Source organism: Bufo bufo, chromosome 1 (assembly GCF_905171765.1).
Source record: "Bufo bufo chromosome 1, aBufBuf1.1, whole genome shotgun sequence".
Lineage (NCBI taxonomy): Eukaryota > Metazoa > Chordata > Amphibia > Anura > Bufonidae > Bufo > Bufo bufo.
In genome coordinates, this window is record NC_053389.1 from 8071479 (window position 1) to 8084278 (window position 12800).

At 44.7% G+C, this 12800-nt stretch overlaps 1 protein-coding gene across 2 annotated transcripts in view; it reads right to left on the reverse strand.

Annotated features, from left to right (window-relative positions):
- Positions 1-1487: 1487 nt before the first annotated feature.
- Positions 1488-12800, reverse strand: part of CD79A (CD79a molecule) — a 29448-nt gene continuing 18135 nt past the window's right edge. The window contains exons 4-5 of one of the 2 annotated variants that reach the window (XM_040420045.1): positions 3540-3602; positions 1488-2978 (exon numbers count right to left, since the gene is read on the reverse strand). In XM_040420045.1, coding sequence (XP_040275979.1) covers positions 2865-2978; positions 3540-3602 — 177 coding nt within the window. In that variant the 3' untranslated portion in view covers positions 1488-2864. Of the gene's footprint in view, positions 2979-3539; positions 3603-8626; positions 9005-12800 lie in introns of those variants that run through there. The other variant, XM_040420053.1, reaches the window with a different exon arrangement.

A 12800-nucleotide genomic window follows, 5' to 3' on the forward strand; every position in this document is an offset into this window, starting at 1 on the left:
CATACCTCATCAGCGTTTCCCATTCATACACCACCTCCTCCTCATGCCCTCTCTCTGTTGGTGTCCCTCAAGGCTCTGTCCTGGTTCTTTGGACAGCTCATAGAGTCCCATGGCTTTCAATACCACTTCTATGGTGACAACACTCAAATCTACCTCTCCGGCCCAGATGTTGCTTCCCTCCTATCCAGAATCCCAGCGTGTAAAACTCAACATGGAGAAAACTGAGTTCAGTGTCTTACCCCCATGTCACTCAGCCCCCCTACCTGACCTGTCCATCACAGTTAATAGCACCACCATTTCTCCAGTCTCGCAGGACCACTGTCTGGGGGTAACATTGGATTCTGCCCTGTCCACACATCCAAACCCTCACCTCCAAGTTTTCAACTGAAGAACATCTCTCGTATTCGCACCTTCCTCACCCCTGAGTCAACTAAGAAACTTGTACATGCCCTCATTATCTTCCGCCTAGACTACTGCAACATTCTCCTCTGTGGCCTTCCATCTAGCACTCTCGGACCCCTCCAATATATTCTCAACTCTGCTGCCCGGTTAATCCACCTCTCCCCTCGTTACTCCTCTGCCTCTCCCCTCTGCCAATCTCTTCACTGGTTCCCCACTGAACAGCAAACTCAGTTTAAAATACTTACAACTACACATAAGGCCATCCACAACCTGTCCCCTCCTTACATCCAGGGGTGGACTGGGAACTTAAAGTGTCCCTGGAAAAAATACTAAAAGTGGCCTTGTTTTGTAGTTGGGTCCAAATTGATCGAAGGCCATATTGTGGCACATTATACCCCCCAAACAGGGCCAAATACCAGTCCATCATAAAGTACAACCAGCAGAACAAAATACATCCCCAAAAACTTCCACTGACCGGCCATGAGGAGGGCTCAGGTGGCCCACCGTGAAATTTCCCTGTAAGGTCTATGGCCAATCCGCCCCTGCTTACATCTCTGACCTGCTTTCCTGATACATCCCCACACATAATCTCAGATCCTCACAAGACCTCCTCCTCTGTTCTTCACACAATCGTCTACAAGATTTCTCCCGTGCCTCTCCACTACTATGGAACTCACTAGCCCAACACATCAGGCTCTCCCCAACATCCAAACCTTCAAGAGTAACCAGAAAACCCACCTCCTCGGGTAAGTCTACCATCTGCAATGAGCATGCTGCCACCGCAGCCAGATGTGCAGCCTATACCCTCACCTACTGTGTTCTCCCCTTCCCTCATTGATTGTAAGCTCTTGCGGGCAGGGTCCTCTACCCCTCTGTACCAGTCTGTTCAATGTTTTTTGTTTATTATATTTGTGTAACCCCGTCTGGATGTACAGCGCCATCGAATTAATAGCGCTTTAAAATAAATAATAATAATAATATCATGATGGAACAACCCCTTTAAGATGAGCCTAACAAAATCCACCTTTTCCATTTACTGATAGCAAGCAGAGAACTTGATCAAATTAAAACACAAAGTATGTTAAAAAGTTGCAGAACTTTTCATTGTATGGCGATTACATGTTTTTTACATAAACTGGAGAATCCCTTTAAGCATTTCCTATAGGAGATCAGGCCTGCCCGGCGCATTGTGTGAAGACATTGTGTGAAGACATGGGTTAACCCTTATAGATCCCATACAGTGTAATATAATGTACAGTATGACTCTGGGGTGATGAGATATTTCTTCTATGGGTAGAAGTTACAGGTAACTGCAGTATGTGCCTAGTCGATAGATCCACATTCCTCCACCTTCAGAATTGTGACTACAGTCATTCGGACCCTCCACTATATGGTCACACCCTTGTTACCAGCTGATGAGCCTCATCATATATCTGTACAGCGGCCGGAGCTCCTTTCTTCTCTGACACTTCTCTAAACCTGCCACTAGGGGGAGCTTCCACTGAACTCACTACTAAATGTGCCTTCAGTCAGCTCCCCCTAGTGGTGGCAGTTAGCAGCCAGTTACTGCCAAAAGACAGGAGCCAATTCTGACTTGCCGCTGGGCCTGTTTTGTTCATATCTTGCACCAAAGCAAGGTAGAAAAGAAAAAAAAGGTCTCTAGACAGACCTATGGAAAGTGTACCTACCTGCCCAATGTGTGCTAATGCAATCTACTGTATCTCAATTGTATTGTAACTTTGGTTGTCAGTAACGAGCCCATGGCCATTACTGCCCAGGGTCCCAGAGATCTATCATCTGTTCTTGCTTTTAGCCATTGACACTGAAAACCAAGTTGTACATTTTTATACTTGCCTGGAATTGTTCTTAAAGGGGTTCTCCACTTTGGACAATCCCTATGTGTTAGAAGGTTACTTTCACAATAAGCAGATCTCAAAATGTCTCCCTTCTGGGATCCTCAGGGGTCAGCTGTGATCTGCAGGGAAACCTGATCGTAAGTGTTTAACTTTCCTGCAGCGCCACCACAGGGGAAATGAAGCATTACACTGTGTCCATTCATATAAATGGGTTGTCTGTGTAATGCAGGTCAGGACCTGTCCTTCTGAGGCTCTTTATAACCATTGTCCACTCTCACCTGAAATGAGGATCTTGGGCGGAGGACCTCTGTCTAACTGGGATTTTCAAAACTGGACAAACCCTTTAAGTTACTATTTTGGGTAATTCCATCAATATGATTACATGGGCGTTGTTGCCCTTTACAAATATGGCAAACAAGACATAATATAAGAGCAAAGAGCAAGACGATCGATGCAAAGACAAGGTGAAGAACTGTCATTTGTGGTGGTTGTGCACCACGAGGTAATCTTGCAGACAAGAGATAGAAACACAACTGATCTAATGGTTTCTGATGATCCACTTTTTTCCCATGTGACACGGATTCCTCTGATTTCTGATATCAGGAGTCAAGGTTTCTCCAAATGAATGTCCCCTGCCCTGAAGGTGCCCACATCTTCATAGGTGGCCTGTAGACCACGGGAGATGTCTTCATACATTGAGCAGTCCTCCAAGTTTAGTCCCTTTAAAAAGTCAGAGAAATCTTTATTAATAACATTCCAGTTAAGAATTCAGCATAGAAAGAAATTCCATCCCCTCAGACACATCCATAACATGACCTTCTAATGTCCCTGGTGGGAAAATAGCAAATAAGAGCATGAATATGGAACTCCGCTGCAACAAGCGACCAGGAGGCAGCTTTCTGCATCAGGAAGCTTCCCACATTGTTATTCCTGTAATGTGAGACCAGGAGCAGTTTCCTTCTCTTGGGGTCGTTGTATAGGGGCTCTTGGCAAACAGGTACAGTTGAACCCCTACCTACACCATTTCCAAGCCTGGTGGGCTCTGGCATTGGATGTTGATGCTGACCCTCTCGGCTCTCACCCCAAAATTACAGTAATTGAACTCTGGGCAGAGGTGAACACATGTTTAGGCTAGGAGACATTGTGATGCGTCATCTTGAAGCAAAGCATCATGGTCCCAACACTTGGGGAATGCATATGGTGGTTAGGTAGATGGTTCATTTTTGGTTCTTGGTCTTGATGTCTACATGCAGCTATAATTTCTACTTGTCAAGATCTTACCTCATAAAGGTTCTCTCCTTCTACTTCTTTCAGAGACAAGGAGTTGAGGTTTTCCATACGTTTCTGTTGGCAGAACATGAAAGACAATGAGTGGAGGAAGAAAACACTGGAGCAGGTGCTACTTCGAGGGACCCCCGGTTGTAGATGGAGCGAATAGTAGATATTAAATAGAGGTCACAAAGAGCAAGAAAACTGAAATATTTAACCCAGGGCTGGGTCAAGGTCTGTGGAGGCCCCTCCTTACAATATCAAGCCTTGTTTAATAGCACAGTGCAGACATAATACAGCCATAGTGTGCACTGCAATGGCCCAACACAGTGCCCAAATAAAAGGGCCATGCAGACCCTAGATGACTGCACTGCTAGTGCCAGACATATAAAGCTGTTCTCATGTGGTGGTAGTGATGTGGCAGTGAAGACCACTACCACCAAATGCCTCCGCTGAAGGCCCAGGAAAAATTACCTCCTTTTTAACCCATGGTATAAACCATACCGATGGTATATTGTGACGGGCTGGAGGACCATGGAGACTACGTCGGTGTGACATATACCTTCTAAAGCTCCTTCTAGTCGTTCATTCACACATGACTTGTTTATGATTGTGCATCTCCTAATGCTACAAGGTTTTTCTATGCTTGTTTTAGATTTAAAGGGACACTTCCTTGAGAAAGAATTTTTGGAAAATCTATAGTAGAAAAAACTCTTATTTTTAGAATGTTTGGCTGTTTTTCATTTTAGTAGTAAATTAAATACAGACTCTCGTCCTTCTGCAACACAAATGATAAGACCTCCTCCAGAGATAGGCGATCCATGGCTAGTTTACTCCTGCTGTGAGGGAATGTTATCTGGAAGGTAATTCCTTTGCTTATAGTAGGTGTAGAATGGGAATGATAGTATGACAGCTCCTTTGTTCTCTTGATAGGCCTAGAACAAGATGCCCACAGAAGAGCACTGCATGGGTTAGTGTAGCGTATGATGCTCTAATGAATACACTACAGGGAGCGCTCTCTGGTCACAGTCAGTGGCGTAACTACCGGGGAAGCAGCTGCTGGGGCCCGGCACCCCAGCAGCATGTGTGACAGTTTATTTTCAAGTTAGTTAAATATCGATTCTTGTCTTAATGTTCAGGGCCCCTTCACAGCAGCAGCGGCTGACCAGGCCCCCTCGCTAATGTGATCTAATCTTACTGTCTCCTAAAGTGTCTGGGATTCAAACCCACAACCTCCAATGTATCAGTGTATCAGAGGCAAAGCATTTACCCACACAGCCATAAAGGCTGCATTGCAACTGATTGAAAAAATATGAGACTTCTACTGTTATAGCTAGTGTACATCTATACACATGACAGCTGCCCCAACACACCCAGCACTGCTATATCTCTATATGACAGCTGTCCCAGCACACTCAGCTCTGCAATATCTCTATATATGAGCAGCTGTTATGTGTATAGATGTACACTTAGCCAGCTATAACAGTAGAAGTCTCATATTTTTTCAGTCAGCAGCAAGGCAGCTCTTATGGTCTTGTGGTTAAGTGCTTTGCCTCTGATACAGAAGGTCGTGGGTTCGAATCCCAGCAGAAACTTTTTTGAAATACAAGCACTGACTCCATATATGGACATACAGGGCGGGACACAGGAAGAGGCTGCATCGCATTGCTGACATGGAGGTAAGTAGAAGTGTTTATTATTATTTTTTAATATTCGACTGTTACTGCCATGGGGGGAGCGGGAGGCACTTGATACTGGCACATGGGGGGAGGGGGGTTGGCACCTGATACTGGCACCTGGAGGGGGGGGGTTGGCACCTGATACTGGCACATGGGGGGGGGGAGAGAGGCACCTGATACTGGCACATGGGGGGGGAGAGGGGTTGGCACCTGATACTGGCACCTGGGGGGGGGAGTTGGCACCTGATACTGGCACATGGGGGGGGGGAGAGGCACCTGATACTGGCACTTTTTTTGTGGGGGGGAGGAGAGAGGCACTTGATACTGACACCTGGGGGGGGGAGGGGGGGTTGGCACCTGATACTGGCACATGGGGGGGAGAGGCACCTGATACTGGCACCTGGGGGGGGAGTTGGCACCTGATACTGGCACATGGGGGGGGAGAGAGACACCTGATACTGGCACATGGGGGGGGAGAGGGGTTGGCACCTGATACTGGCACATGGGGGGGAGGGAGAGAGGCACTTGATACTGGCACTTATTTGTGGGGGGGGGAGATGGCACTATGATACTGTGACATGGGGGAGAGGAGAGAGGCACGATACTGGCACATGGGGGGGTTTGGCACTATGATACTGGCACATGGGGGTGGAAAGGAGAGAGGCACTTGATACTGGCACATTGGGAGGGAGATGGCACTATGATACTGGGACATGGGGGGGAGGAGAGAGGCACTTGATACTGGCATGTGGGGGGGGTTTGGCATTGATACTGGCACATGGGTGGGTTTGGCACTATGATACTGGCACATGGGGGGGGGGAGGCACTTGAAACTGCCACTTTTTGGGGGAGATGGCACTATGATACTGGGACATGGGGGGGGGAGAGGCACTTGATACTGGCACATGGTGGGTGGGAGGAGAGAGGCACTAAATACTGGCAAGTGGGGGGTGGCACTATGATACTGGGACATGTAGGGGGGAGGAGAGAGGCACTTTATACTGGCACATGATGGGGGGGCATCTATGGGGACACTTACTGGCACATTATTGGGGGGCATTATGGGGGACACTAGGCCGGCAGCCTATCAGAGGCCGGACACTGAGGGGCATCTACTGGGGCACTATATATGGGGCATTTTATACTGGTACATTATGGGGGGCACTAGCAGAAAGGGGAGAGAGGAGCACTATGGGGGAATTTACTGGGGGCACTATATAGGGGTATTTTATACTGGGACATTATGGGGGCACTATGGGGGCATTAGCTCAACTGGGGGCATTACAATGGGGTATTTTTGCACTGTCACATTATAAGGAGAATTATTACTACTGGGGGGGCATTATGGTGGGCTTTATTACTCCCCCATGGTATGACCCCCTAGTATCAGCACCAGCCTCTCCCTGCTCTGCTATCCCTCTGCCCCTTCTCCAAATCCTTATTATGAAATCTTTCTCATTAGGATAAAGCACAACATCAGCTCCGCCGAGCCCCCGGCCAAGTGTTGAAGTGGTGTCCGAGATCCCCAAGGGTCAAGTAACTGTAAGTTTTCATATGAAATATGTTTATGTTATACATATATAGCATCCACTGTGCCACACAATATACAGTATACCGCTACACTGTGCCCCACAATATACAGTATACTGCTACACTGTGCCAAAGGAGTGGGGTTTACACAGGAGGAGGGAGGTGCGAAGCGCGCTGGAGGGGCCCTTACAAATATTTGCTGTGGGGCCCAGTCACTTCTAGTTACGCCCCTGGTCACAGTGATGGGTTAAGCGAGACTGTTTGCTGTGATAAAAATCTAAACAAAGGAGGAAGTTGAAGAGTCGGGACAGGAAGTAGAAAACATGAAGTAACTTCAAACAATTTTATCCAGAAAATCAAAAAAGAAATACACATATAGGCTATGTGATAATTGATATGTGATAATGATGGAAGGGTCCCTTTAAAGGTGACCTGTTACCGGAATACGTCATGTGGTTTCACACACTATAGGCGAATAGCATGCACCATGTGTAACCAAGTCTTCTCGGCCAAAAGATGCTCCAAGGGGCGTCAGATAGAGGTGCCTAAACTGACCATAAAGACTTGTTGACACTTCTAACGGCCCTTGAGAACATCTTCAGTGGTGGTGGAAGTGGTCTCCAAGTGACTGATGTTTGTGGGCTAAAGGGGTAACAAGACCTCCACAGTCGGAACAGAGATTTTGGGAGATATACATTATTCCTGGAGCATAAGATGAAAACCCATAAAATATCCTGTCTGTAAACAGCTCTCATGTGAGAACCTCGAACTCGGTGGAAGAATAATCTATGCTGAAGACATAGCGAGGTATCATCATCGTACATAGCCACCAAAATCAGTTTCTGAGACATCACTTTGGATACACAACTAATCTAGAACTTAAAGAGACTGGTTACAAAGGGTGGAAGAGAAGACAGTAGAGATGGTTGCTCAAAGCCCTCTGAGATGAATGTCTTCAAGCTCTGCCCAATAGTCTTGTCCCACCCCTTAGTCCTGGTCAGATTTACTATGGAAGAGACCAGGATTTATGGTTAGCTTTCTTCTAAACAAATGAATTCACAAAAAACACTCAAAACAAGAAATTTTTATTCCTTTGTCATTGGTACAAGGATAGGTATCTAAAGTTAGAAATGGCAAGCAATATATACACATATAAGTCAGAAACCATTTAAAGGGGCATTCCCATCTCAGCCATTCATAGAATACCATCATATGAGGTGGCTGGAGAGGGGCTGGGGTTACAGAGGCTTTTTAGCTGGCTCCCATCCACTCCGATGGATAGTGTAGCACAGCCCATTGTTTCTCTAAGCATGGCCACCTCTGTCTGCCTCATATGATGGGCATTCCAATCTCAACCATAAGTGGGTTAGATAAAAATGCCCCTTTAACTATGGAAGAGGAGGGTTCCATACATCGTAAGTACACCCACTGGTTGAATACATGATGGTAATAATGAGGTGGGTTGCCCCTTAGAAGAATCCCTCAATGATAAGCTAATGATACGGCTGGACTTACACTAATCAGTTCTGATCTAGGCGGTAATCTTGCATTAAGTGTTCAATTTCCCTACAGCACCACTGCAGGGCGAATAAAGTATTACACATTTCCAATGGACTGGCTGTGTGATGCATGGACATGTCGGGTCCTCCAGAGAGAAATACTTTTGGTAAATATCCCCTGATGAGATGAGGGTCTTGAATATTGATCCCCCGAAGCAATAGTCTTAGTAGAGAGATGTTGCTGCCTATTTTTGTGTGTTCGTCAGTCCGTAAGAGGCCACATGACTGATGGCATGGAGTGCGGTTCTGACTGAGTAATTTTCTTGTAAGAAGAACCCTCCACCAAAAAGATGATCCCTATAGCACCACCAAAAGACTGAAACATTACACAGCTACCATTAAACTCAATGTGCTGTTGACGTAATGCACAAACATGTTGGATTCTCCAGAGTGAGAGACGCTCTTTGTGGTTGCTCTACGTTATGACTTGTAGATGAGGGAGCCCCTCAACCAATTCCTTAATAGAAAATCTTACAATGGGTTTTCTAAACCAGACAACCCTTTAAAGACCTTTCAGAGGTTCCTGACTTTTGACTCAATCTTGAAAGCACCTAGGTCTGAGAGAGGAAGCCAATAAAGAAGATTGCTGAGCAGAAAGCCGATGCGCCAACAGCTCTACGCCAGTCAGGGATGTGTAATCATTGAAGGCTTTGCCTGCCGTGGAATAAGCCTCCCTCATACGCTTGTACGCTTCAGCATGATGACATCGCTATAAGACAGGAATGGGGAGAATTAATTATCTTCTTCTAGACGGTAACGTAGAATTTTAGGTATTTCTGGGAAAAAGGGGGGGACAACCAATATGGTGGCACTGTATGGCTGGGGAAATGGACTATTAGGGTATGTTCACACTTACTGGATTCACATATTGCCAGTCCGATGTGCATTCTACTAAAAGATCTGCAGCAAAATCAGAGGCTTAAAGAGGTATTACCATCTGGGACATTGATGGCATACCGATAGGTGCAGGTTCCACCTCTGAGAGACCCTCCTGTCTGAAGAACAAAGCCCCAAACTGAATAGAGATCATACCGTGCATGTGCAGCCACCCTCCATTTACTACTATGGGACCTTAAAGAGTGAATGTAGAGGACACCGAGCAAGCGCAATGTTCTCTCCATGAATGGCGGGGCTATGTTCTTAAGATAGGAGCAGGTCCCAGGAGTGGGACCAGCATCTATCAGACATTTGTGGTGTATCCTAATGATATGCCATAAATGTCCCAATTGGCCATACACATTCAATGTATATCTACCGATTTCAGTTATCATTCCATTGGGGCTAATCTTTGGATTTGCCGTACTACTTATTTTCAGAGCTGATTTTTTGCTGCTCTTGCATCAAAATCTGCCAGGAAACTTATTGCTGCATGTGAATCGGGTTCATTTGCATGCACTGGATGTCTATTATCATCCGCTTTCAGCTTGTGTGAACAGATCCTTATAAGGCGGCAATTCAGATGCATATATGGATTGCACGGATGGCACAGAGTGGGGGCTTCTGTCAGAGAGAGGGTCTCGCGTGTGAGATTCTCTACGATGGCAGCCATATTGGTTGTTACATACCTTTCACAGGAACAGATAGAATTTGGCACGTAAGGACATGGCTGGTACAATTAGTAATATTTTCAAATTAATGGAAAAGCTCATAAGACAATAATTCTCTGTTATCAGCCATTAGGCTACGATTAACTTTAGCATTCTTCAGTGGGATGAAGTCCAGATAAAATGACTCAGGCATGGAACTTCCAGTTCCAAAAACTTGGTTGGCATGTACAGTCTAGCAAGTTTTCACTATGGACCAGTCATAGAAATTTGACTGTGCACATGGGGCAAACCACAAAAAAAATCGATCTTCAAGTTAAAGACAAATCAAGGTCTAAAGGCGTAGTATCCAAGTGAATGATCAAGTCAAAGGACGGGAGCTGAAGAAACTCAAGGAATGCCGGAGCACCGCAAGGGCAAGATGTAACTGGGGCCACTATGGTAATGCATATGGACACACCAGATGGCTTTAAATGATGAATAATTCTGGCTTTAACTATCAGATCAGTGGAGTTTCTAAATCTCGGACCCCAACCAATCATGTACCATTTAGAGCCCAACCGAAATGTGCGGAGTGGCAGTTCAGAAAAGATAACCACCGCTCTATTCATTTCTATGAAAGTACTGTACTCAGCTATCTCCGCCACTCCTATTGAAATGAATGGAGTGAGTTAACAAAACATTTGTTTTAATGTGTGCTAACAATAAGCTCATTAAGGAAATCATAAATTCTTAATCCAACCTCTTCTAAATAAGTACACAATCTATATAATATTTCCAAAATAAGAAAAAAAATATTCCCAAAGAGCCATGGAAAGATTGGCTGAAATGGGGGTGCATTCTGTTCCCATTGCGGTTCCCTTTAACCGTAAATAAAATTCTCCATTAGACAAAAAATAGGAAAATTTTAAAAGCTGTAATAAAAATTTATTATGAATTTTGTTGTTATTTTTTCAAAACGATGTAATCTCTTTGTTGAGGGAAGTTTGGATTTAAATATATATGTATATATGCCCTTACATATATGCATGTATATTGGCCCTTTTGCATGGGCCGGTCCAGGTGGTATGGGTGTATACATGGAGATGTATGTATGCCCCCTTGTCAGCATACATCTCTATGTATAATATATCCATATGCAGGTGGGCTTATTAATGCCCATTTATGATATTGTGTATATGGACATGCATGTAGATGTGCCCCAAACATCTATATGGATGTATATACCTAAGTATCCCCAGGTTGTGTAGTGTGTATATGTGTACATATATATATATATATATATATATATATGTATATATATATATATTGATCAGCCTGGTTCGTTTATGACGTGGGAGTGGGTGATGTTATGTTGTAGCAGCTGGGGGGAGGCTTACAGCTTGTGCAGGAAGTCCTTTGTTTCAGCTCTAGCATTCCGTCACACGACCCCACGATGATGTCATCACCCTCCTGTTGAAAAAGGAGGAGGGGGGCTGCTTTTGTGCTATAAAGCCCCCAGCAGGCCAGACATGCTTTCTCTTGGATTCCTGGACTGCAATGACAAACATGGGAACTGCACCCTGAAGAGAGGCCACATGGCCCTGAAAAATGGCTGAGTACCAACCATCCCCTAACCCCTGGCTGCTGACTTCATGTCTCAGCATTAATCCTTGATGAGCCTGTACCCCGGAAGCAGCCCAGTCACCCCCTGTATAACCCTTGGTTACCCTTAACCTCTCCTGCCCTGAGTCCCCCTATAATCATATATCCCCTGTGTTCCCCCAGGATTATAGATCCCTCATATCCCCTGTTCCGTAATAACCCCTGGTTATTCCCCGTAGGGATAGTATATTGTCAGGATTGGGTGGGCTGCTGGTAAAGTGTATGCATGTGTATTAGTACAATTGTAGTTAGATGTTGGGGAGGACTTGGGACCGAAATAGTGTATTGTTACTTATATTGTTGTGTGCTGCTATAAATATATATATCTATTCCATTGATATAGATATATATATAATTATAAGCAAATATTAGACTGTGACATATAGTGGGTGAATAAATCCCTGCAGAACATTAACCTCTGCATTGCCCTGTCCCTGCAGAGTCCTGACCATTAACCTCTTCAATGCCTGATCCCTGCTACCACTGTCCTGATAACTCATAACCCTGTGTCCCTTGGCCTGCAGGTATTAACCCCTGCAGAGCCACCATTGTGTTTAACTCCTTGTACCCCATAGGGACAGTGATTAGTCAGGCGGGTGTGTTACTGATATTTGTGTGTATACAAATGTATTATTGTATTATATAGATAGTGTGTGGGGTGGAATTTGGGATTGTGCTGTGTAGAGTAGTTAGGCTTGTATTGTGTTTATTGTAGTACCATTTCTATACTGCGGTATGTACTTCTGTATGTATATATATTCATATCCATTGATCTATGAATATATATAGATATAGCATATTGTTAGACTTGTATAATTGTATTGTGTAATAAATATTCCTTATTGTTCATAATACAGTGTATGGTGTTTTTACTAGTCGCCGCCGTAGTATAGTGATAGTAAGTCGCACGTAGTGTAGTTCAGTGTAGTGTATAGGCAATCAGAGGTAATCAGTAGTGTTTTATGTTTATTTAGGTATAAATGGGCGGGGTCATCAATAGACGGCTCCTCCCATTTATGAATATTAATTATCGATATTTGCATAAATATTGGTGATTAATATTCCCCCTTTACACTCTTCCAAGATTTTACCTTGTGGGATAATTAGTATGTAAAGGGTTAGTTATCGGAAAGTTACTAGGAAGGCATGTTCACACTCCACATGCTTGTAGCTGATATGTAAGACTTATTTTACAGTTTGTCAGTATAATTATAACCTCCAAACAGTTATGTGCTCCAGGTAAGGTGAGGCGTGCTAACCTGGTGGTGGGTTCCACTTAAATCCTAGCGAGGACGGCCTGCATATCACATTGTTGCT